The sequence below is a fragment of the Anabrus simplex genome, chromosome 8 (assembly GCF_040414725.1).
Source record: "Anabrus simplex isolate iqAnaSimp1 chromosome 8, ASM4041472v1, whole genome shotgun sequence".
Classification (NCBI taxonomy): domain Eukaryota; kingdom Metazoa; phylum Arthropoda; class Insecta; order Orthoptera; family Tettigoniidae; genus Anabrus; species Anabrus simplex.
In genome coordinates, this window is record NC_090272.1 from 211,088,236 (window position 1) to 211,115,940 (window position 27,705).

At 38.9% G+C, this 27,705-nt stretch overlaps 1 protein-coding gene across 4 annotated transcripts in view; it reads right to left on the bottom strand.

Annotated features, from left to right (window-relative positions):
* The window catches only part of LOC136878707 (cyclic GMP-AMP synthase-like receptor), a 119,163-nt gene that overhangs the window by 55,311 nt on the left and 36,147 nt on the right, over nt 1–27,705 (bottom strand). For all 4 annotated transcript variants that reach the window (XM_068228910.1, XM_068228911.1, XM_068228912.1 and 1 more), the window contains 3 exons: nt 20,089–20,256; nt 8,809–8,882; nt 4,758–4,878 (listed from right to left, as the gene is read on the bottom strand). In XM_068228910.1, coding sequence (XP_068085011.1) covers nt 4,758–4,878; nt 8,809–8,882; nt 20,089–20,256 — 363 coding nt within the window. The remainder of the gene's footprint in view (nt 1–4,757; nt 4,879–8,808; nt 8,883–20,088; nt 20,257–27,705) is intronic.

The following is a 27,705-nucleotide window of genomic DNA, read 5'->3' on the forward strand; positions in this document are numbered from 1 at the left end:
CTGATATTTGTAAAACTTTTGTATGAAGGTTGAATAATCCACATCTACGTTCATTTCTTGAAAAGTATTGTGCTAATCAAAGGATACCAGATGAATCGACCCTTAGGAAGAACTCACGAGAAGCCTTCCCTGATGAAGGAAAATGCTTTCAATGTCATAATACAGGCAGGTATATGGGTAATGATGCTTTTCACAACAGCTATTTCCTTCTTTCTGACATTCCTTCCTCCTCACAGTAGCCTCCCAAGGTTTGCTTAAGCAAGTGCGTTCATCTGTTAACTTGCTCTTTGTCGATTGCAGTGTTTTTACAAAATTAAAATGTAAAAATGCCTAAAGATAAGAGCTCTAGGTCTGTTTTAATTAAACTGTGGATATCAGGCAGTAGTGACTATACAAGTGAGGGTGATGTAGTGTACTGCCAAGTGTGCGACAAGAGTGTAAAATTCGATTTAAAAAAAAATGTCAAAACTCAACAGCATTCAAAAACAACTTGACATCTCAGGTCAAAAGAACAGAGTAAGAATACACAATGCTACTTTTAACCGACGTGGAAGCACAGCATGAAGTTAGTACATTTTCCGCTGATATTTGTAAAACTTTTGTATGAAGGCAGAATAATCCACATCTACGTTCGTTTCTTGAAAAGTATTGTGCTAATCAAAGGATGCCAGATGATTCGACCCTTAGGAAGAACTATTTACTTTCAATGCACGCTTCTGTCATGGATTTGATACGATCTGATATAGGAGAGAACTGTGTCTGGATATTGGTAGATGAAACAACCAATTCTTGTGGTCGATACATTGCAAACTTCATAGTGGGGAAATTATGTCCAGAAGAATCTGGCAAACCTCGTTTACATTCGTGCAAAGTGCTAGAAAAATCCAACCACGCTACAGTTGCAAGATTTCTTAACGATTCCCTACGACTTCTGTGGCCTAGTGAATCGGAGAGTGATTGTTGCAAAGTGTGCCTTTTAGTCATAGATGCAGCTTCGTATATGATGAAAGCTGGTCAGTCTCTTCGAGTATTTTTTTCCAAATCGCTTTGATGTCACATGTTTGGCCCATGGAGAGCATTGTATTGCGGAAAAGATACGTACTCTCTTTCCATCCATCAACAAAGTATTTTCAAGTGGGAAAAAATCTCTTCCTAAAAGCACCAGGTCATGTACAGTTGTACAAAACTCATCTGCCTCAGGTTTCTCTGTTCTAATAAGATGGGGAACTTGGTTATCCGCAATATCGTTCTAGCAGGAGAACTTGAATCAAGTGAAAGGTGTAGTTAAAAGTATTGATAATAGGTAGTCATACTATGTGTGATCGTGAAGCAAAGTGTGCATTTGAATCTGAAACTGTATATAAATATATCAGTTTTGTCCATGTGCACGATTCGTCACTTTCGAAGGCGATTAAGAGCCTAGAAACTCGCGGTGCACCCCTACATGAATCCCTTTAGTTAATTCAAAACACCCGTTAGTTCTTTGAATGGTGTACGTGGTGAAACTGTAGAAAAGGTTAAAAAGAAACTCAGTGCAGTGTTGGACTCAAACCCAGGACTGAAGAAGATTCAATCCATAAGCAACTACATAAGTGGAATCAGGCAGTCTTTGCCAGAAGAATATTCAGAGCAGTCGTTGCCAGTGTTCAAGTATTGCCCAGTAACGTCCATCGATGTAGAACAATCATTTTCAGTGTATAAATTAATTCTGTCCAACAACAGAAAGTCATTGATCCCTGAAAACATTGGAAAAACTGTAGATAACCTACAGCAATGCATCATTTGCAAGGAATGAAACATGTTTATCAATTTAACACTGAGTTGAAATTAAATAATGCGTTTGGTAAGTGTATTTTGTTTTATTTTTTGGTGCATGTTTTCATGCATATTTTCAACATATTTTTATAGTTTTTAGTGCATATGAATCTGAGCCCTAATGATAATACTTACTAATCAAGCTCGATATTTTCACTATTTACTCATGGGTTTAGAGAATTGTTTCCGAATTACACTAGTCCATTACACACTTGCATTAACTGCTTGCCTGGTTACCACGGTGTCAGTTTTCTGTCAATGCAAAATTGTCTATGCTAAACTGATGACACCAATTCCAGATGGAACCCCAGCGCAAAAGCCTATCCATATTAATACAGGTGATATGTGAGTAGAAACATAGGGAAAACACAAAAGAAAGAAGGGAACTCGATGGGTCAATATGCAATGAGTGGCCAAAAGTCATCGAAAGACACTGAATATGATGTTAATAATGACTTTCTCCTCCATTAGCCCTCAAAATGGCAGCATTACGGTGAGGCATCAATTCTACAAGTGTTGGAATTGTTCTAGAGGGATCTGGACCCATGCTTCTTGCACTGTTACCCACAATTTATTGGTCTTGAGTAGTTGCTGCGGGGTTCATGAAGCGTATACCAGCATTGACAGCATCCCATAAATGCTCGATTGGATTAAGACCGAGTGATCTGGAGAGCCAATCCATGGTCGTGACTTGACTGGAGTGCTCCTCCAACCACCTGTGTGCCACCACAGAGTGGTAACATAGTGCATTGTCATGTTGAAACAATGGCATCTCTATCAAGGTATTCTAGGGCCAGAAAGAGATGCAGACGGTCTTAAAAAAATGTCCACATAATGTGCACCTGTCAGCGCTCCCTGCAGCCGGACAGTGGTGGCTAATTGTGATCATGAGAACACTGCCCAGACCAGAACTGAGCCGCTTCCCGCCTGGACACAACCTTGTTCGCACACAGGATCCATAGCTTCATGGGGCATACGCCACACTCTCACGCGCCCATCAGCTCGATACAACTGGAACCGGGATTCATCGGACTATACCACATCCTGGCACTATTCCGTGGTTCATTGCCGATGTTCGCAGGCCCATGCACGTCATCAAGTTCTGTCACAGAGAGCTTCAATAATTGAAAATCTTTCACCTTTTTGATACTTTTTATTTGCCTTTTTAGCAAATTTTTATTTGTAAACAGTACATGTTTCGTTCTCACTTGGGAACATCTTCAGCTGTTAAGCTTAGGTGAATTGCTAAGTTTTTGAACATGTTATTTGCAAGTACATTGATTCTCTTAAAGACTACTAGAATACAAATTAAATTAAAATGATGTTAAAACAATGTGGAGGTTAGTGGGTTAATGAAATGAGATTGGATGATTACATAGTTGGTCAGCTGAAAAACTATATCTATTCATTGGAATAGTTGTTAAAAGTTTCACTTTGTTACATTAAAAATGTCTGTTTGTCTTCCAGTTAAAAGGTTTTAAAATGATTGAATTCATGACACTGTTCAAATTGTTGTTGAATGTATTTCACTCCTTCCAGGTAAGCTGTTATTTATTATGAGGTTGCTTAAAGTGCCCTGAATTGAGTCTAATGCGGAACTTTGAAGCTGATTGCTGGTCAATTTTTGGGAAGGGAGCTTCGTCTCAATTTCTTGCTGTTGTTAGACTCCAATTCTACTGTGACCCTGGAGGGGGAACGTTTGATGCTGCTTTACATCTAGTATAGTAATCTACTTAGTATAGTCTAGTAATCTAGATTTTGATACGGAAAATGAAGCTGATTACTTGCAATCAAGTTCTGGTCGAGGTGTCAGCAAAGGGACACGAGTTGGACGTTGGCTGGTGAAGACTATGTGGTGCAGTTGCCTCCTTACAGCCCTGGTAGAAATGGGTTCCTGACTCCCAACATTCAACTGGGCGGTGATCTGACTCACAGTAGCCTGTCGAGGACTCAGTATGGTTCTGCGGAGGCGACGTGATGTCTGTTCTTTAAAGAGCTGTGGCCTTCCCGTGCGGCGGTTTATGCAGATGGTAATATTCCCTCTGCGATATTGAAGATCCATCCTGGATACTGTTGACCTCGAAAACCCAAATTTACATGTGATCTCCACAATGTTATAATCCATGCACTGTGCGCTGATGATCATCCCATGTTCAAAGTCGGTTAACTCACGACGTGTTGCCATCTTCATGACACCGATGTCTGTGACAGACTGCTCAGCTACGCCACAGCTAGCTGCAACACTGAGGAGTCATACATGGCATATTTTCTGATGGGACACCCCTTCCCGTGACTTTTGCCCACTCAGTGTAAGTAATGGAAAGGAACAACACAAGAGTCAAATCAAGTCATATAAAGACAGATAGGAACATGAAAACGGAATGAGGTCACCAGTGTCTGAGAAAGAGTGGATGTAGAAAAACTGGGATTGAAGAGGAGAGAGCCTGTCTGTTTCAAGACAGCTGTGAATAAAGATGTGGAGACTGTGTTTATCCTTTTGTGTTTTCATGTTTTTGCTTGCCTCCTCTTTCTATTGCATCTTCTTCCCACACTCACCTGTTACTGTGTTCGTCCTATTATGTGTCTTTTTTCAAGTTCCTATTTCTCTATATCTGATGTTGCTTTACAATACTTGTATGGTTTATGTGTTTTGTTACAAAGTTAAACAGCTAATGCAAATTATCGAGCGATCAGCCGCATTTTCAGCAAGACCACCAATACTTCTATTGCAATCGCTACTGGCTTTTTGTCCCGCTACTAGCATGTTATATTGCAACTAAAGGTAAAGATTTATTTCACATTTGAGATAATGCATGTTTTAATATGTCAATATTTTTCCATTACAAGTTTTTCTTCACATAAAAGACAGCCCTAGATATTTGTTATAAAATTTGGGGGAAAATGTGACTGTCACGTGGATAAGTACAGTAATTTAAGCTTACCTTGACATTCTCTATTGGTTTTTTACAGAGGGCTCTGTCCATCACACTCTGCATCCATTGCAACACTTCATTCCTTTTGAGCATACCATCACTATCCAGCCAATTCTTCAGTATCTTTTCTCTGAAATGAATACAAGATATTACATATCAGTGTTCCAAAGTAGTATTTCTGTTTCGTCTTGAATTTCCTGTGTCCAGTCTTAGAAACCTTTCCCAAGCATCTAGGTGCAGACTCCCCAGAATCTGAAGGCCTGTTTGCGCTCCTAGGAGTGGTTGATTCCTGTGAACTGTTACCACCTGGGGTAGTGTCTTCTATCTGATGATTTTCCATAATGCTTGGTTGTTAAAAAAAGAATAGGTCAGATCGCTCCTTCCCGGTAATAGAGCCTGTGCATGAATCTAAACGCAAATGTTATAAACAGATATAACTTGAAAACAATATTCTCTCACCCATGGGTAAATAATGCAAGTGTCGAGCTCGCATTATTATTATTATTATTATTATTATTATTATTATTATTATTATTATTATTATTATTATTATTATTATTATTATTATTATTATTATTATTATTGCCTGCAAAATTTTAACACGTATTATTTGCAGAAGAATGGAAAAACAAGTTGAAGCTGAGTTGGGAGAAGATCAATTTGGCTTCAGAAGAAATGTAGGAACACGTGAAGCAATCCTGACTTTACGTCTGATCTTAAGAGGATCGAATCAAGAAGGACAAGCCCATGTACATGGCATTCGTAGATCTAGAAAAGGCATTCGATAATGTTGACTGGACCAGGCTATTTAAGATTCTGAAGGTGACTGGGATCAGATACTGGGAACAAAGAATTATCTACAATCTGTATAAAAATCAGTCTGCAGTGATAGGAATCGAGGGCTTTGAAAAAGAAGCAGCAATCCAGAAAGGAGTGAGGCAAGGCTGCAGTTTGTCCCCCCTCCTTTTCAATGTTTACATAGAACAGGCAGTAAAGGAAATCAAAGAGGAATTTGGAAAGGGAATCGCAATCCAAGGAGAGGAAATCAAAACATTGAGATTTGCCGATGATATTGTTATTTTATCTGAGACTGCAGAGGATCTTGAGAAGCTGCTGAATGGTATGGACGAAGTCTTGAGTAAGGAGTACAAGATGAAAATAAATAAGTCCAAAACAAAAGTAATGGAGTGCAGTCGAACAAAGGCAGGTGATGCAGGAAATATTAGATTGGGAAATGAAGTCTTAAAGGAAGTGGATGAATATTGTTACTTGGGTAGTAAAATAACTAATTATGGCAGAAGTAAGGAGGACATTAGATGCAGACTAGCACAAGCAAGGAAGAGCTTTCTTAAGAAAAGAAATTTGCTCACTTCAAACATTGATATAGGAATTAGAAAGATGTTTTTGAAGACTTTTGTGTGGAGCGTGGCATTGTATGGATGTGAAACATGGACGATAATCAGCTCAGAAAGAAAGAGAATAGAAGCTTTTGAAATGTGGTGTTACAGAAGAATGCTGAAGGTGAGGTGGATAGATCGAATCATGAATGAAGAGATACTCAATCGATATGATGAGAGGAGATCGATTTGGCTAAATTTGATGAGAAGAAGAGATAGAATGATAGGACACATCTTAAGACACCCAGAACTTGTACAGTTGGTTTTTGAAGGAAGTGTAGGTGGTAAGAACGGTAGGGGAAGACCAAGATATGAATATGACAAGCAGATTAGAGCAGATGTAGGATGCAATAGTTACGTAGAAATGAAACGGTTAGCACAGGAGCCATGGAGTGCTGCATCAAACCAGTCTATGGACTGATGACTCAAACAACAACTACATTATTATTATTATTATTATTATTATTATTATTATTATTATTATTATTATTATTATTATTATTATTACTTGTAATGTATGGCTATGAAGTGTTACATCCAGTTAGTATTTGTATTATTATTACATTATATATACATACGATATGATCGCATTGTTTGTGAGGTTATGTCATGAAACATGCCCTGTATATAGACATTTATATCAGTTCAATTAATGTAAGAATTTATTCTTACCTGTATATATAATTTGTAATCCACTACAGATTTGTGAAATGCACTGTATCTTTCAGAATGGCACTAGATCATGGTAAAATATTCTATACATTATAACCATGTTGTTAAGCACTCTAGAATTTATGAGAAAATGTATCTTTGTAGAAGCCTGGCCAGGCACATATACAAGGAGGCGGTCTTGATGGTAACGACGAGTTATTGCTCAGTAGAGTTATGTGTTACTAGTTTATACTTGTGACCACGTATTGTGACATGCTTTTAAGCAGTCACCTATTTCAATTCTGTTTTAAGGTTGCAATCTCCATGTGCAGTGATAGGCAATTGTCAAAATGGCGGTTTGTAATGTGAGTGATTTTTTTTGTTTTGTTTTGCTATTTGCTTTATGTCGCACCGACACAGATAGGTCATATGGCGATGATGGGACAGGAAAGGCCTAGGAGTGCGAAGGAAGCGGCCATGGCCTTAATTAAGGTACAACCCCAGCATTTGCCTAGTGTGAAAATGGGAAACCATCTTCAGGGCTGCCGACAGTGGGGTTCGAACCCACTGTCTCCTGGATGCAAGCTCACAGCTACGCGACCCTAACCGCACGGCCAACTGACCCGGTTTGTGAGTGTTTTGTTTGTGACAGCAGTGATTAAGGTTATGTGTGTGTTCAATTTGTAAATAGATGTGAATAAATAACTGTACCAACTGACAGCATTTTGTGTGCGTCTTTGTGGATACGTTAATCAAAAAGGACTAGTCAGTTAACTACTTAAAAGAGAATGCAGGGTACTATGGAAGATCTTAGGCAACAGATTAGTTGACGGGCAGGTTCGACTGATATCCAATAAAGAAGTATACGGCAAGATGGAACTGATAACAACAGCAATTAGAAAGAGAAGATTGCTGTTTTATGGACACGTCTTCCTTATGAATAATGACTGGCTCACAAGAAAATCTGGAATTTTCTAAAACCAAAGACATCTAAGTGGAGATGGTTCCAAGAGTGTGAGAAAGATCTGAGAGAGGTGGACATTGCAGAGGATGAAATCAATGACAGGGTTAGTTTCAGAAGGATAGTGATAAGCTATCAGGGTTTTATTGTGGAGACAGAACCTGTAAGATGGAGAGACCCTTTACCGGAGGAGCAGAAGAAAGCACTAATCGACGGGCTCAAGAAATACTGGCAGGATGTCAAAGCCAGCAGACGAACAAGGCATAGACAATGAAAATGAGATTGGTTGTTAACACACAGTCCATAGATGCTCAATTTGAAAAACAAAATTATGTATCAGTACACTTTCCATAAAAATATATTAATGAAAATAATATCTTATGAAGAGAAATCTCACAGCAACTAGTGTGGCAGATGTTGGCCACACCCATGAGGTTTGCTCCAGTCAAAGCAAATATGTTGACTAATGAGGACTGTGAGAGCCTGTTGCCTTGTAAGTTGCAGAGAAAAAGGTGCAGACAAAACTGGACCTATCATGTTCATCCTTCACTGATTAAATGATCATCAAATTGGATATGCCATATGCTATTCAAATATCTGGGGAAAGATGACAAAAGGATTTTCTGTTATTTTAGGGTAGACACATTACTCCTATAATCCAGTGTGGCCCTCTGTACTGGATATGAAATTTTTAACATTTAATTCATTAACAAAATGTACTTTGGTCTGTGGTGTGGCTTTCTTTGCTTTCATCAGAGCTTCGGTATTGGTCGACACTGGGAACCACAGAATGGTAGCAGTGGTGCCATCGAAATGTACCATTCCTAAACAGTGGCCTGCTACTACCACTTCAGATGCTCGATGGTGCAGTCGGTAGCAAGTGTGAGCTACTGCATTGCCAGTAATGTCTACCCAGACCACTGCTGTGACACTCTGTATATGAACCTATTTCCTTCCGGTACTACTGAAAGTGGTCAGTGACTGTGGCACTAAAAGTGATCCTGTGTAAGCAGGTTCTAGGAATTACAAAAAAAAAACATAAAACAGTTACCCTTTTTCAGCAAAACGTTTCTTGTCTCCATTACATTTCACCTGCACATATCCATAGAATGAAGATGAACGGACCTGCAACATAACATACGAAACATGTGTTATTAACGAACAGCAGACTTCCAAGCATTTAAAACACTACAGTATCAATATCACACTATCACAACCTATAACCCCAAAAAATCATATTCTTTCAAGAGAGGATTGCACGACTTAAAATAACCATCAAAATATTCACTTTCTAAAGTCTATTTACAGATGCAATAGCTCACTTACACAGTAGCTTGCTTCTGAGGAAGCTGACTGGTTTTATTCTTGGTTAATAATATGAAATTTCCGAAAAGTCTAGTACCTCTGACTCGGCCGCACGTAAAACTGTACGTTCTGTGGATTACTTATGACACTATAGCTAGGTGTTCCACTGCTGTAACTCCACATTTAAACAGGTTAGGATAGAAAATAAATATCAGTCATGGTGCTAAAATGCGAGATACAGTATCGAGGATATGAAAATAATTTTTATTTATATTACTCAAGAATTGGGTAATTTGTAAAGGAGTAGTCAACATGACATAATATATTGAAATTAAATGAAATGGCGTATGGCTTTTAGTGCCGGGAGTGTCCGAGGACAAGTTCAGCTCACAAGATGCAGGTCTTTTGATTTGACACCCCTCCACGTCATGATGAGGATGAAATGATAATGAAGGTGACGCACATACACCCATGCCAGCCAAATTAACCAATTATGGTTAACATTCCTGAACCTGCCAGGAATCGAACCCGGGACCACTCCGACCAAAGGCCAGCACACTAACCATTTAGCCATGGAGCCAGACACATAATATATTTATATTATTATATTATAAAGTCACTGAAGTGACTTAAATCAAAGCTGGAAATCATCATCATGATCATCTTCTATGGAACCTCTAGGCACTTTCACAGCAGAAGGTTCTGAAGTACCGGTACTCGAGCTTGCTGGTTGATTATACAACTCTGCTTTGGTCATCCTTCTGAGCATGTTCTCCGATGGTTTGAAATCTTTACACGCACCACTGACTCAAACACACTGACTGCCCAGCAAGCATCCATTCACCGTAGAAGTAATTAGCCTATTCCTGTTTTTTACTTTAATGAGATTAATTTTACTCAATATTCTTCCACAATTAGCTTTTGAGGGAGGGAGTGACAAAACAGAGTGCAAATTCTGGAAGTGCAGGAAACTCACATTCACCAAACGTGTTTTTCACCTCTGGTAACTTAGCCCAAAATTAATCTACTTCAGAATAGGCTTTAATATCATCAGTGATGTTGACAAAGTGTAAATTCCTCCAGTCATCATCAATCTGTTGAAGGCATGATGCATTCATTAAAGGTGCAGGACCGTGAAGTAACTCAGAAAGGAAAGAGCCCATTCTTGGTAAATTCCCTTTGGGAATCTCATTATTCGAAAAGCCTCTCCCTCTCTTTCCAACTTGTCGTATATGATAGAAGATAACTTGCACAAATAAAAGAAGGAATAAAAATCTACGCATTTTAAGTAAAAACAAGACAACTTTTTCTTTTTTTGCTAGTTGCTAGATAGGTCTTATGGCGACGATGGGACAGGAAAGGGCTAGGAGTGGGAAGGAAGCGGCCATGGCCTTAATTAAGGTAGAGCACCAGCATTTGCCTGGTGTGAAAATGGGAAACCATGGAAAACCATCTTCAGGGCTGCCGACAGTGGGGTTCGAACCTACTATCTCCCGAATACTGGATACTGGCCACACTTAAGCGACTGCAGCTATCGAGCTCGGTAAGACAACATTTACGATACGTCATAGGATCATACAATAGGTGTATGATCCGCGGGTTGGATCATACGATAGTTCACAGCATCGAATTATCATACATGTATGATCTATATTGCACAGTTGGCAATGCTGCAACAGGTACACATTGCATCAGAGTGCGAATTCAACTTAGTATCTAAAATCAACCATGAACTTCTTTTTCTAGTCCCTATCCATTCCGGTTGTTGGCAACCATCTTGGCTGTGTCTTCTCTGTTGTGAGCTGCTTGGATTAACTCTGCTGATATCTTGAGAGTTCAGTCTCTGAGGTTTTTTAGCCAGGAGATTCGTCTCCTGCCAACACCTCTCTTTCCAGGTATCTTTCCTTGCAGGATTTCTTGCAGTAAATGGTTCCTGCTTCTGTTTCTCATGATGTGACTGAGGTATTGTAGCTTTCTAACTTCAACCGAATTATCCCATTGATCATTAATGATGGTGCCGAGATAAGTGTATTTCCGGACCCATTCAACATGTTTATGGTCAATTACTAGATGACATGCAGGGATAAAGTTTTTAATTATGACCATAACTTTGGTTTTCTTTATATTAATGTCAAGACCATATTCATGGCTAGTGAATGCTACATTTTCAGTGAGATATTGTAAACTATCTGCAAAAATTACAGTGTCATCCACATATCGAATGTTGTTTATCCATTATCCATTTAAAAGCACTCCCATTTGTATATCATCCAGTGCTTCCCTGAAGATTTATTCTGAATAGATGTTAAATAGCAGTGGAGACATTATACAACCCTGTCATACACCCCGCTGGATATGTAAGTCTTCTGTATTTTCCTCTACCAGTCTAACAGAAGCAGTCTGATTCCAGTATAAATTGACAATGATTCTTAGATCCTTATCATCCAGACCAATACTTCTTAATATTTCAATCATCTTGTGATGTTGCACTCTATCAAAGGCCTTCCGATAGTCAATAAAACAGGCATAAATATCACAATTTACGTCTCTACATCACTGAAATAGTACCTGAATGCTAAATAGAGCTTCCCATATTGCAAATACATTTCAGAAACCAAACTGTGTAGGTGAAATTTGATCTTCGCAGAGTTTGTATATTCTTCTGTGAATGACCTTCAGAAAAAGTTTCAACAAATGGCTCATAAGGCTTATTCTCAAATCGCCAGATAATTTAGCTCCGGTTGTTTTAGGTAATGCCACCCATAAGGAACATTGCCAGAATCGTAGATGTCATTGAACATTACAGTCAGCCACTTCACATTATCCTCATTGAAAAGTTTTTAAAATTCTGCATTGATGTTGTCTGGGCCTGAGGTTTTGCCATCTTCAATTACCTTTATTGCTGTTAGCACTTCCTCTACTAGAACACTTGGTCCCGTTTCACAGTTTAGCTGTGGAGACTCTGGTCAGTTGTCCAGAAACAGTTGTTCTGTAAATCCCTTCCATGTATATTTGATTTCTTCTAAGTCATATATGATTTTTCCTTCACTATTTACCAGCTTGTTTGCTGTCCTTGTTTAGATTTTTCCTGTCAGCTCCCTAACTTTACGATGACTGTTGAAACTATAATGACCGGGCGAGTTGGCCGTGCGCGTAGAGGCGCGCGGCTGTGAGCTTGCATCCGGGAGATAGTAGGTTCGAATCCCACTATCGGCAGCCCTGAAAATGGTTTTCCGTGGTTTCCCATTTTCACACCAGGCAAATGCTGGGGCTGTACCTTAATTAAGGCCACGGCCGCTTCCTTCCAACTCCCAAGCCTTTCCTATCCCATCGTCGCCATAAGACCTATCTGTGTCGGTGCGACGTAAAGCCCCTAGCAAAAAAAAAAAAAAAAAAAAAAAAAAAAAAAAAAAAAAAAAAACTATAATGGTTTAGTTGCATTTCATGTTCTTTAGCTTCTCTTATTTTATTCCTGACCTCTTTATTAATGTTTTTATATTTATCAGTGTTAAGATTTGCTATCCTCCTCTCTCCGTTACTTTAAGGACCTCATCAGTCATCCAGTCATTTTTTTTTTGACAAAATTTGCTTGCAGATCTTTAATGAATTCCACTGTGTATTCTATTTTTCAATTTTCACTTCAGTACACAAATTATTAGGTACAGTGCTTAGTACGTTATTTAGTTGTAGTCAACTTGATCTCTTGTAGAGGGTTGTTTAAGTTTTCGTAAATCATATTTTGTAATCACTTTCTTTAAAGTTTTCTTCAACCTAATTTTAAAAACACCAACTAAAGGATTATGGTCTGAGTAAATATCAGTGCCAGGGTATGTTTTTACTGAGGTACAACTGTTCCTGTATCTTTGGTTTACCAGGATATAATCAATCTGGTTTCAAACTGTATATTCAGGCGAGTCTCTCCGAGACTTCCAGGTATACAGACGTCTGGGTGGAAGGGTAAATAATGACGTATTTGTTATCACAAATCCAAGTTCTCCAACAAATGTACTAAGCTGTTCCCCTCTTTCATTTCTTTCACCACGACCATATGGGCCTATGAAGTCACCTTCAGAACCTCTTCCAATTTTGGCATTAAAATCTCCCATTATGATTGTGAGATCACGTTTTGATAATTTTTTTCAAGTCATCCCCAATCTGGGAGTATAGTTCTGCTACTTCATTGTCACTCTTATCTGTAGTTGGAGCATTCACCTCGATGATAATCACTTGTGCAGGTCTGGCATGTATTTGAACTAACTTGAGTCTCTCTGAGATTACAACAAAATTAGTAACACACACTGCAACTGATTCAGATACTATAAGCCCCACATCAAAGTGAAACTGTCCATCAGATGTTCCGGTCAGTGTTCATCAATGTTACAATAACCTGATCCCAGCCATCGCATTTCACTCACACCCATGATCTTAATCCCCATTCTTTTCATTTCCTGGATTGTATTGTTAACTTTCCCTGCTTGTGCCAGTGTCCGTACATTCTATGTACATATCTTAATACTCTCACCACCGGGCGAGTTGGCCGTGTGCGTAGAGGCACGTGGCTGTGAGCTTGCATCCAGGAGATAGTAGGTTCGAATCCCACTATCGGCAGCCCTGAAAATGGTTTTCCGTGGTTTCCCATTTTCACACCAGGCAAATGCTGGGGCTGTACCTTAATTAAGGCCACGGCCGCTTCCTTCCAACTCCTAGTCCTTTCCTATCCCATCGTCGCCATAAGACCTATCTATGTCGGTGCGACGTAAAGCCCCTAGCAAAAAAAAAAAAATACTCTCACCAAAAGAGATGTTCTCAAAAACACCTTTGTTCAAAACTGTCCCCCCCAGAGATCCAAATGGGGACTATCTCCGGAAACATTTGTTTTGAACATAACCATGATGTGTTACTAGAGGATATCCGAAGATCTTTAATGCAGTAGTTCCTCATAGCTTTCCGCATCCTCATGCCGTTGGCCAACCTATAGCTCAACTGCCTTTTGGGATAATTTCTCATCCCACAGGCAAGAGAGTGCCCTTCCTTCTACCTGCTCATCCAACCTCTGAGGAGGTTGTTGATTCTTCGTAAAAGGGGATCTCCTTATCCTGGAAGATTCTCGGTCCCTGCATCTGTTAGCTGCTTGGTACTCCAGCAAACGTTGCCCCCTCTCTACCATGGGAAGATGAATGTCAGGATTTTCTCTTCTATGAGTCTAGGACCATTAGGCATTTCCTAGACTCTCCAGTACTTTTAGAGAGGAACCCTAAGCTAGCATAGAAAATTTGAGAAATGTATGTTTGAATTTCTTTAATCTTTCAGAGCGAGTGGTTTTAAGTGTTCAGACTGCACTGGATCCAAAAGGAACTTTAGTATTTTATTAAATTAGATATTGTCTTTATTAGCACCAGGCCCTTTCTTACATTTCACCACTATTACGGTATATTATTTGATTAAAATATAAACACCGAGTGAGTTGTGCAGCTGTGAGCTTGCATTCGGGAGATAGTGAGTTCGAACCTGACTGTCAGCAGCGCTGAAGATCATTTTCTGTGGTTTCCCATTTTCACACCAGAAAAATGCTGGGGCTGTACCTCAATTAAGACCTTGGCCATTTATTTTCCAGTCCTGGCCCTTTCCTATCTCATCATTGTCGTAAGACCTATTTGTGCTGGTGTGATGTAGAGCAGCTTGTAAAAAACATTGTTTATTGTCCAATGTCAAGAGCCGCGGCACCCATCTTGTGGATAATTTTTTCATACCCAATTCTTCGGTTAAAATATAATATACCCTTTCAGAAGACATCCCTACAACTTCAGCAATCTCCCGCACTTTCAGTCGACGATCCTCCATGACAATTTTATGCACTTTTGCAATAAATTTTGGGGTTGTAACACTTTTTGGCCGTCCACTACGTGGATCATCATCCAAGCTCTCCCGACCAAATTTAAACTTGCTGGTTCACTTGGCAACAGTTGAAAATGAAGGAGCAGAGTCCCCCAGTGTGTTCTGAAAGTCGGCATGAATTTCCTTTGCTTTCATACTTTTCTTTACAAAGTATTTACAGTAAACACTGCTCGAATCTCAGTTTTTTCCATTGTCACAAATCACTACGCGGGAACAACAACAAAGACTCGTCACTACCACACTCCTGCAGCTAGAGCACTGATGCGCCACGTGTTCACTCACAAAGGATGTGTGATTATTGCGTGGGAGCCTCGTTGTTCTAGCACTGACATCTAGCGGTGATTCCGAGAACTTTTCAGACTGCCCTCGTATGTTAAAAATAATTAAACAGTACAACTGATAGAAGTAGTAGGTGGCCTATTCGGAAGTGTCCTTAGTCTGCACTTTGCCATCTGCAGGAAACTTTGAGAATGAAATGGTGTCAGTATGAATGGGCATTTGTTCTCTATTTTTCCATGTAGTCCCCATCAACATTGATGCACATGTCCCATCTCTTCACAAGCTTGAATATTCCCTGTTGGTAAAAGTCTGTGTCCTGGGTGCAGACATCGTGCAGCTGCTTCATTCTCATCATCACTGGTGGTGAAATGATAGCCTTTTAGTGTCATCTTTAAGGTAGAGAAGAGATGGAAGTCAGTGGCCACAGGATCAGGACTGTAGGGGCATGGTCAAGGTTCTTCCTATTAAATGAGCAACTGCTATGTGGGCCCTGCATTGTCTTGCAGAAGGACAACTCCTGCGGTTTTCTTCTGCGCATTCCAAGAGGTCGAAGGCCATACGCTGAACAGGCTGTGCCATTTATTGTGGAGAACGAAGCCCGCACGGTGCACGTTCTCTAGTTTTCATTGAAGGTACTATGAAATAAACGTTCATTGAGCGTTGATTGGCACTGTAGTATAAGATTTGGTTCGTGTAGTTCTTGGAAAAATATAGATGGCAGCAAACTACAGCTCTACACATCATATTCTTCCTGTCAACTTGACAGCAGTGTGCACGTAATGGCGGCCATGTGCGAACATAGACCGAAGGACAGTGATTTATACCAAATGAACAGACCTGACAGATAACACATAATATTTATGTACTCATTATTATGCAGATGTATCTCTAATTCAAACAATTCTGAATGGCCTAAAAATCAAATAAACTCAATATCAGGCGTATTTTATTAGTTAAGGGTATACATAGAACTTTTAAAAAACCACTATTTCCTTAGTAAGGATCTGTCAATTGTATTACAGTTTTTACAGATATGAAGTAGAAAGTATAAACTCAAATGTTCTTAATATATAAAAATTAATATTCTTTTATTTGTCTCAAATGGACTCAAAAACTACTGGGCCAATTTTGCTGAAAATGTCTCGTTTGTTTGTATTATTCTTGAGAGGATTTAGGAAGTGGTTTGAACAAAATCTGATTGGTAGTTTTCTATGAGTAATTGTATGTAATTAATTTAATAACAAAGCAGCACAAAGATTTGGACGATCATGATGGACAGATTGTCGCTAGGTGACAGCGACTTACTCTGTATCATGATAATCCGGTCAGAAATGCGGTATACAGGAGGATGTGAACACGCTGCCATGTTTTGTGAAGTACTTTTCTTCCTAGGAGGTTCATGACCGAGGAGGATGGGAACACGCTGCCATGTTTTGTGAAGTAACTTTCTTGCTAGGAGGTTCATGACCGAGGAGGATGGGAATGCACCGTCATGTTTTGTGAAATACCTTTCTTGCTAGGAGGTTCATGACCGAGGAGGATGGGAACGCACCACCATGTTTTGTGAAGTACTTTTCTTACTAGGAGGTTCATGACCGAGGAGAATGGGAACATGCTGCCATGTTTTGTGAAGTACCTTTCTTGTTAGGAGGTTCATGACCGAGGAGGATGGGAATGCGCCACCATGTTTTGTGAAGTAACTTTCTTGTTAGGAGGTCCATGACCGAGGAGGATAGGAACATGCTGCCATGTTTTGTGAAGTACCTTTCTTGCTAGGAGGTTCATGACCGAGGAGGATGGGAACACGCCACCATGTTTTGTGAAGTACTTTTCTTACTAGGAGGTTCATGACCAAGGAGGATGGGAATGCGCCGCCATGTTTTGTGAAGTAACTTTCTTGCTAGGAGGTTCATGACCGAGGAGGATGGGAACACACCGCCATGTTTTGTGAAGTATCTTTCTTGCTAGGAGATTCATGACCGAGGAGAATGGGAACACGCCGCCATGTTTTGTGAAGTACCTTTCTTGCTAGGAGTTTCATGACCGAGGACGATGGGAACACGCCACCGTGTTTCATGAAGTACCTTCCCACATCACCTCCTAAACCACTGGAGCAATTTCAACCAAGCTTGGTACACTTATGACTTACTATCTGGAGAAAAACACTGCGGTGGTAAGGGGTGGCAAATAAAAATAATAAAAAAATAGTGGCAAATCCATAGTTATTGGGGTCGCTGAGTTGAACAATAACACTCTGGATGCCGTTTAAGTTGAAGTTCAGCCCTCATTGGCAAAGGGGGTGAGAAGAAAATGTCTAAAAATGACTGAGATTATGGATGTATGGGTGTATGTTCCAGCATAGCTCTCAACCAAACTTGGTACAAATATGATGTACTACCTGGAAAAAAATTCTGTGGACGCAAGACACCCCTAGCACCCGTAGGGGATGGGGGTTGAAATTAAAAAATAATAGAAAACAACCAATATTAACATAGAATGCTTCATTTCCAGGGTCATTAAGATGAAATGTAACACTCTGGATGCTGTGTAAGTCAGTGTTCAGCCCCAGTCAGAATGGGGGTTAGAAGGGGTGAAAAATAAAGTGTAAAAAGTTACTGACATTGTGTTTTTGGGGTCTCTAGCCTCATTGGTGACAATCCCAGTGACATTTGGAATCATGTACATCATATCTATTGCATGAGGCATGAATACATACAATTATAACTTACTTTTGATAAGATCAGCTACTTCCCTGACAAAGAAATAGTTTAACATGAAATTATAATTTCAAACTAAAACTTAAAATTAAACATGTAATAATAACTCTAAACTTATAAAAGAGTTTGTAAATTATCAGTAAACATCACAATAAGGAAATATACAAACAAAAATCACTTCAAACATTTAATACAAATCCTAAAATAGAACATTCAAAGAAAGTACTCAAGCAGAACCGGGTACTATAGCTAGTAGTGAAATAAAAAAATTCCCTATGTTCAACACTACAAGGGCAAGTCAATAAGTATCTGCAATCAATTTTTATAATTTATTACAAAAAGAGTACATACGTTTTATTGGTATCATTTTTCAACATAGTCACTCTCCTTTGAATGCACATGGTCCACTGTTTCACAAGCTTTCTGATACCCTCTGAAAGAAAAAAAAAAAAAGTTTTGGTTGTGCAGCGAGCCACATGCGCACCGCTTCCTTCACCTGTTGATCGGAGATGAATCAACGGCATCTTAGAGCATTTTTAAGTGGACCAAACGGATAGTGATCTGACGGGGCGAGATCGGGACTGTACGCAGGATGCTCCAACACCTCGAAACACAGCATCTGAAGAGTTTGAGTGGTGACATGTGGACGCGCATTGTCATGCAACAAACGAACTCCTTCCGACAGTCGAACTCTGCGTTTGTTGCGAATTGCAGCTTTCAGCTTGTTTACCAGCATATCACTGTAATGTTCAAGGATTGGCCCTTGAGAGTCCCAAAATACTATAAGCATCACTTTTCCTGCAGAAGGTTGACCCTTGAATTCCTTTTTGACAGGGGATTCGGGATGCTTCCACTCAACGCTCTCTAGTTCGAAGTGGTGAACCCATGTTTCATCTCCAGTGATGATCCGTTTCAGACATGTTTCACTTTTGTTAGCATGACAGTGCAGGGACAGATTCTCACACGATTGCACTTCTGCTGTTCATTGAGTTGTTTCGGAACCCATCTCAAACAGACTTTGTGAAAGTTAAGTCTATTATGCATTATTTCATGTGCAGAACCATGTGCATATGGTTTGCCATGTTATCAACAGTCACTCATCTGTTATTCAGGATCATATCATGCACTTGCTCAATATGGGCATCAGTTACAACTGCGGATGGATGCCCGGATCTTTCCTCATCCTTCATGCTCGTGCGACCTCTCTTGAACTGCTCAATCCACTGGTAAACACTTTGCTGTGGCAAAACATTGTTCCCGTATTGTGCTGAAAGTCTTCTATGAATTTCAGCTCCTGGTACACCCTCAGACAACAAAAAACAGATGGTGGAATGTTGTTCTTACTTGATGCAAACAGAGAGTGATGCGGCCATCTTTATGTTGCAACAGCGCAAGTTGTACTGATCTGATAATGCTGAAACCTACCACAGATGTAGACAACGGTACCGTCTAGTGGCTGGTGAGCACACAACGCAATAGAGCCAACCTAAAGACAATTAGAGCAAAACTGCAGATACTTATTGACTTGCCTACATAAAATAATTAAAACATCCAAATTTAGTGTAAAATGGCCAGTCCGGAGTATTAAAATGTATAAAAGTGAGCAAGATCTCAATGTATTATGAGTTTGTAAAGATCATTTCTGTCTTACCCCTTTTGAACAATGTACCACATAAACTGCAGCATCTAATAAAATACCCTTCATGCATTCCTCTCATATCAATATGTACTTCACATTTCTGTCCCCTCTCTTTCCCAACATACTCTTTCCTTTTATCATCATTAAGATTTCAGACTGTTATCCTCCCTTTTATTTTAATATTTCCCTTCTAATTTCTATCTTTTTCCTCACATCCATTATCAGAAATATGTGCTGTTTAACACACGTCTTTCCTGAGATGGCTTTGCAGTTGTTTATATTTTTCCTGTATCTGTTCTACAGTAAATCAGTCCTGAGATCTCCATTAAAAGGGCCAATTTTGGTCAAATATTTGTGTCCCCACACAGAGCTAAAATTAAACTTTCAGTTTATATAAAAATACAATTTCAAAAATGTTGTGACTTGGAAGGTTTAGGTACCAGATGCCTCACATACAATGTAAATAAACAAACAATGGATAGATATCTCTACTAACTTCAATATCTTTGAATGGAATTGCCAGTTCAACATTTCGATCAAATTCATTTGGTTTAGATATCTTCAGGTTTTCATAATAACTCCCCGAGGGTGTCAGACGTTTATAGACGATCTTGAAGAATTCATCAACATCCTGCATAGCAGGAATCACTTCATTTTCAATTATCTGCAACACAGAATAACATACACTTAATACACTCAACACAGATATATCATATTGAAACCAAAGCTGATACAGTCAAACCTACCCTAATGGAAACCTTTATTCAGTGGACACCTCTCTATATGGACACTTTCTTTACACACGGCTTTCATTCTCTAATACAATATAATTCTGCAGACATAGGGTAGTTCCTTTTGAATGTTTGTTCTATTTCAAGTCCAAGGAAAATAGAGATAAAACGTACATAGGAATGCTGAAGTAGCCGTGAAGTTAATTGTTCTGTACAGAGCTCTTTCCAAACCTTTCGTTAGGGTCATCTTGTGTTCTAATTAGTGTACATTCTGAGAATTCTAGTTGCCGGGAATGCTGCCAGTGACTGCTTACTCATAAGTTACCAAGTGATTTTCCAGTATACTTTGCACCATTCTATTCATAACTCAGATTGTCACTGATAAGGTCGAGGTCAGGCAGCTCAGTTAAACATGACAAGAAGGAGACTTTAATGTAATGATTATTGTGGCAGAAATACCATAGCATTTCAATTACCCAGTAAGCATGAGTAGGAGGGACAAGCATGTTTAGATCTCAAGACAAGAAAAAATGTAATGTGAAAGTGGAAGTCAGTTTTTGCAAAAGTGAATGCGGTATATGTGTGGTTCAAAAGTGTTTGAGCAAAGAAACTGTGAGTGAGCAGGCAAATGTTACAAGAAGAAAGTGCGAGAAGTCACAAATAATCTGAAAGTTGAGGTTAATTGAATAAAGAATTTGTGTGTAAAGCTGGGTCATTGGCAAATATTTAGTTAGAAATTATTTAGAATAATCAAAATAAAGGCATATGCATACATTTGACGTGGATGATCCTTGCCGTTAAAATGTTTCATTAATATTTACTGCCATGTTTCAGCAGACACCTCTTGTAAAGGACATTTTTCCACGGAACCAACGGTGTCCACAGAGGAGAGGTTCGACTGTACATAGGTTATCAAAAGAGAACAAGCCAGAGAAATGCATCACAGGACGAATACAACAACAGGTCAGAATGAGAAAGAGAGAGCAACAGAAAAAGAAAATCACCCTCTTCCCCCATTAGTCTTCCTGAATTCCAGTTTTATCTTCATTTTATGATCCTCCCTACATTCAAACGCTCCACTGAAACTTATTTGTCTACTAATGTCACTCCACGCCATCTCTCCAATGACAGCTCAGAACATACCACTTGTATTATAAAATACAATTTGTTCATTGACAACCACCTATTCAATACCATACAATCCTTATGGTTAGGATATAATTTGTTTTACATAACTTATTGTGGGACATATTTTGCTTGTGTTGAAAGCATCATCAGCCACTTATCTTAGCCAGCTAGATCAGGATCCTGATTTGGTTGTTATACAGTATATATGATATTATACCATCGAAGTCTATTACTTACGTATATTTTGTATGAATATAACACAGTTATTATACTTAAACAATTTGGAAACAGTGAACATTAATATTGGTTAAAACAGTTTGTAAAGCATTTTACTAAGCAGAACTTCTATAATGTTCTTAATATCTTAACCTCTTTAAGAGATAAAAGTTGTAAAGTTAGTGTCGTGAAAATACAGCTGTAATATAATTGTTAAAAAGCATATTACTTAAAAGCTTAATAATATATACAATTGTTCCATACAATTATTACTTAGGTACTGTTTATATATTCCACATTCTACATTTAGATTGTGATGTGTGAATTAATTGTGAAACACCACGTAGTCGAGCAGCTCGTCTCCTACTCCCAAGTCTTCCCAGCCCAGACTTTGCAACATTTTTGTAACACTACTTGTTTGTTGGAAATCACCCAGAACAAATTGAGTTGCTTTTTTTTTTTTTTTTTTTTTTTTTTTTAATTTTGAGTTCTTGAATCAAGTAATCCTGGTGGAGGTCCCATACACTGGAACTATACTCTAGTTGTGGTCTTACCAGAGACTTATATGCCCTCTCCTTTACATCCTTACTTCTTCTTCTCAATTCTCAATCCTAAGATTTGTTGGCAGCAATTCGTCTTCTCCACTCTTCTCTGTAATCTGCTAATCTCTTCATATCCACATATGAGCCTGTTCCTACGTCATCTCTGATCTGTCTTAAATATTGCAGTTTAGGTCTTCCTCTTCCTCTTTTACCCGAATCATTCCTTCCATGACATTAACTATGAAACCATTGTGCCTATAGAGATGGCCAATTAATTGGTCTCTTCTCTTTCTTATTGTTGCTAAAAAGGATCTTTTTTCACCTATTCGTTGAAGAACTTCTTCATTGGTGAGTTTTGCTGTCCATGAGATCTTTTCCATCCTCCTCCAGCACCACATCTCAAATGCTTCCAGACGTTTCTTATCACATGCACTAATAGTCCACGTTTCTGAACCATACAAGACCACACTCCAGACAAAGCACTTAATAAATCTCTTCTTGGTCTCCACATTTAAATTCCTTGATGTAAGTAGTATCCTTTTCTTGTAAAAAGCAATCTTTGCTTGGGAGATTCTGCTCTTTATGTCGACTGAACTTTTGCCATCTGGAGTGATTTTATTTCCTAAGTAGGTAAAGGCATTTACTTGCCTTAGTTGTATATCATTAATTCTGATGTCGACTGCAATATGCTGGCAGTTGCATACCATAATTTTTGTCTTTTTTGTATTAATTTTCATGTTATACTTATCTCTCAATATCTTATTCATTCTTATTAATGCACTTTGTAGTTTCTCTTCATTCTCCTCTATGACAACTATGTCATCAGCAAATCTTATCCTTACTACAACCCCTAAACACCCTCATAACCATGTGCAGAGATCTGTACCCTTTATTTACAATCCCATTTTTTGATTACCCCAATGAAGACCTTTCCTTATATTAACACCTAGATACTTACAATGATTCCCATAAGGAACTTTCATCGCATCAATGCAGTAATTACAACTGAGAGGACTGTTCATCTCACAACATTACTGTGGTCATTTTGCAGTTGCTCACAATCTTGTAATTTATTACTCTATATAAAATAACATCATCTGCAAAAAGTCTTACCTCTGATTCCATTTCTTTACTCATATCATTTATATATATAAGAAAACATAAAGGTCCAATAATACTGCCTTGAGGAATTCCCCTCTTAATTATTACAGGGACAGATAAAGCTTCACCTACTCTAATTCTCTGAGTTCTGTTTTCTAGAAACAGAGCCACCCATTCAGTCACTCTTTTGTCAAGTCCAATTGCACTCATTTTTGCCAGTAGTCTCCCATGATCCACTCTATCAAATGCTTTAGACAGGTCAATCGCGATACAGTCCATTTGACCTCCTGAATCTATCTGCTATATCTTGCTGGAATCCTACAAGTCGAGCTACAAGTTCTATCGAACCAGTTATTCATTTTGCAAACAGGTCTAATGTAATCAGAAAGAATGCTTTCCCAAAGCTTACATGCAATGCATGTCAAACTGACTGGCATGTAATTTTCACTTTATGTCTATCCTTTATACAACTTTCCACAGTCCATAGACTACCTCTACTACTACAACATCCTCCAACCACTACATCTACTTTTGTTGTTTGTATCCAATCCAATCGAATAAAGGGAAAAATATTTTAGTATATCATAAGTTTACCTATCACAAAAAGAAAGACTAGTAGCAGCGACAAAAATATCTACTGGTGATGTCCTTTTAGACTCGGCTATAATTCAACATGCGTTACAAGTGCGGATTTGGAACACGGAATTACTATTTATAAAGCGCCTGCCAATTATATACATGTTGCAAACCCTGTGCATATCCAAGTAAGAGAGGTAGTGAGCAGAATCATGGAAAGGACAAGAAGGAATCCTAACGCAGCATCTGCAAATGTAGCTGTTGCGGAACTGAAAGAGGTTTGTTGCCAAGAACTTATTGTAATGTTACCACAAAGACAAATGCTCCTACATGCAGTTAACAGGTGCCAGAATGAGGAAATACCATATTTGCCTAAAGCATTTTAAGAGTATCTGATTATGTACCCATACAATTATACATTATCACCTGAACAATCAAAGAATGCTTGATTGCCGTATTCATAAGTTTTCAATCAAAACATGCAGAACCACACAAGAGGAATCAAGAGGTCTTTCTCAACCATTTACTCAAGAAGAACAAGAAAGAGCAATAAAAAAAGCACTAAAGTTAGTAAAGCTTCTGGCTTAGAGTCAAACAAATAAAATATTTTGTCCCAAAAACGAAAGATTGGCTTCTAAATTTCTTCAATGAATGCCTCAGCAGATGCCAGATCCAAAAGTTATGGAGGAAGTCCCTTGTTGTTGCCATTTTGAAACTGGGAAAGCAAGTAGATGATCCAAAGAGTTATAGGCCAATTTCTCTTCTTTGTGACCTTTACAAGATACTTGAAAGACTGATCCATAATAGAGTATTAGAAGCAGTCAAACCCCTTTCTAATCCTACAACAACCTGATTGTACAGCACAGATATTTAACATAACTCAACATACTGAAGATGGTTTTGAAACCAGAAAGGTCACTGGGGTATATTTTATTGATCTAACAGCAGCTTACTATACAATCAATCACCAAATGCTCCTGTTTAAAATGTATGATATGCCTAAAGATTACCATCTGGTACAAATGGGTCAAAATATTCAAAATAGGATGTTTTTGTAGAATACCAAGGTCAGCACAGTCAGTGGAGGATCCAAAAGAATGGATTACCACAATGCAGTGTTTTGGCTCCTTTGCTTTTCAACATTTATACTAATGATCAACCTATGCCAAAAAACACACAGGGTTTTATTTAAGCTGATGATCTACCTCTCTCTTCTCAGAGTGAGACCTTTGAACAAGTGGAATTAAATCTGAATGCTGCTCTGGAAGAGTTACATAGTCACTATCGTAAGAAACAGTTAAAACCAAATCCCAGTTAAACTCAAGTGTGTGCATTCCATCTAAGAAATAGCCAGGCTCACAGGAAGCTTCAAGTGGATTCTAGACAAGTACAACTGGAACACTGTTTTCAACCTAAATATTTCGGGGTCACTACTGATCATACATTGACTTTTAAGCAGCACTGTCTGAATGGGAAACAAAAATTATCTGCAAGAAATAAGATATTATGCAAAATTACTGGAACATCCTGGGGTGCAGCAGCAAAAAACAGTTAAAACTACAGCTTTATCTCTGTGTCATGCATAGGTGAATATACCAGCCCGGTGTGGTTTAATTCTACTCATGCTAAACAAGTAGATGAAAAACCTACAACCTGTTTTCCAGTTATTGACCGGGTCAGGAATGGAATGAATGAAGAAGCGCCCATTTTGCGGTGAGGATAGGAATTGTGCTGGCTGCCGAAGCCTGTTGCACTCTTCTAGGGCAATGATTAATGACTGACAGATGAAATGATACTGGAGAGTGTTGCTGGAACGAAAGATGACAGGGAAAACATCAGTACCCGGAGAAAAACTTGTCCTGCCTCCACTTTGTCCAGCACAAATCTCACATGGAGTGACCGGGATTTGAACCACGAAACCCAGCGGTGAGAGGCTGACGCGCTACCGCCTGAGCCACGGAGCCTACGCTAAACAAGTAGATATCGCTCTTAATGAGCCATGTAGACTTATTACTGGATGCCAGAAACCTACAGCGAGGGATGATGGGCTATCCCTCGTTGACGATTATAATGGTCTTCCTGTAAAACTTAGTTTTCATGAGATCTTAAGTGACTGTAGAGGCCAATCCTAGAACCGCAGATTTTTGTGCATTTTTGACACACAGTTGTTCTGTTAGGCACTGGCTGTGTAGTTTGGTTTTTCTTCAAGAGCTCCCGTTGTTTTCTTGTATTGTGCTTGCCAGTTTCTGTTCTCCGCCTTTCTTGCTCAAAGCGCTGAGTTCCTTCCCAGACATTACGATGCCAGAATGTGTGGCTACGTGCAATAGCTTCCCATCATAGCTAATAAATTTCATATTAATATATATTGAAGAGCAATAGAGTGTTAAAAAAACTAAAGGTTTCCACCTATTCAATACTGTTTGTTGTAACCTTAAAAAAGTTACATATATATGTTGAAACTAGTTTTGGTCTTACCAGAGACCATCATCAGTCAAAATCAAAGTTAAGGCAAGACATGAATATAGATAAAATGAAGCACGCATGAAATTCAATGTAAGATAAGTCCCTTTGATTTTGACTGATGATGGTCTCTGGTAAGACCGAAACTAGTTTACATAAATATATGTAACTTTTTTAAGGTTACAACAAACAGTATTGAATAGGTGGAAACCTTTAGCTTTTGTTTTACACAGTAGCTTCCCAGTTGTTAGTTTTGATTTGACACTTTTTCATCTTGGTTTTTAGAGCATCTTTGTAACACTTTTGTGGTCTTCCAAGTTTTTTTACGACCATCCTTTAGCTGGGAATACATACAGTCGAACCTCAATTTCTCGAATTTTCAGTATCTCGAAGTAACTTAAATTTCCCAGCCGTTTGTCCTATTCTTCACGTGTATTTATTGTCCCACTCTTCTTCTTCACTTCATATTTCTGTGTTAGGCAACTTCCTTTTTATACACTCTTGGAATGCCATTCTTTTATCTTCCTCCTCCAATTCCCAAATCCTGATCTTTGGTTTCTTCTTCAATACATTTTTTTGGATTTTTACTTGTTTTAATTCCACAATTATTAATCTATGATCACCTTCCATACTTTCACTGGAGATTGTAGTATCCTTGCTAGGATCTTCCACAGGACATCTCTTTTAACCAAATCAAAGGCTTTGGCAAGATCTATGAATGACATGTACAGAGGGAGATGTTCTTTGCATTTCCCCTCAATTTGTTTAGCACAGAAAACCATATCTGTTGTGCTAACAAGGATAGGCTGTTCTCAGAAGTACATAAATATTCTTAGATTGCTTCATGAAATATGAAGGGCATGGTTCTTGTCAACAATAACCCTAGAGAAAATTTTGAAATCACAGCAGGTGTGAAGCAAGGTTGTGTGATAGCTCCCACTCTGTTCTCAATATTTGCTGGGACTATACTTCATCTTGTTGATGGGAAACTACGAAAAGGTATAGAAATTGAATACAGTACTGATGGAGGTTTATTCAGTTATCTTTCTATTCCTGACGTATCTTCCCCATTCTCGGTCTGTTATTATAAAATCAATGAGTGTATCATACTGTCCATCCCAACTACGAGGGCTATTTTTTTTTCAAGGTCCGATCGGTCGCAACAGTCAAACGCCCGCAAATATATGATGAACCGCTGCGCAGATGTGTTGCGCAACGTCTCTGAAATGACCGTTATGCGCCTCACCTCAGTCCCGTCAGTAGTGAACGTGCAGCACGCCCGTAAACATGGCTACAACGATCGCTTCGCCCGCCAAGTGTGAAGTGCGCGGTGTAATTCGATTTCTTCAGGCTGAGGGG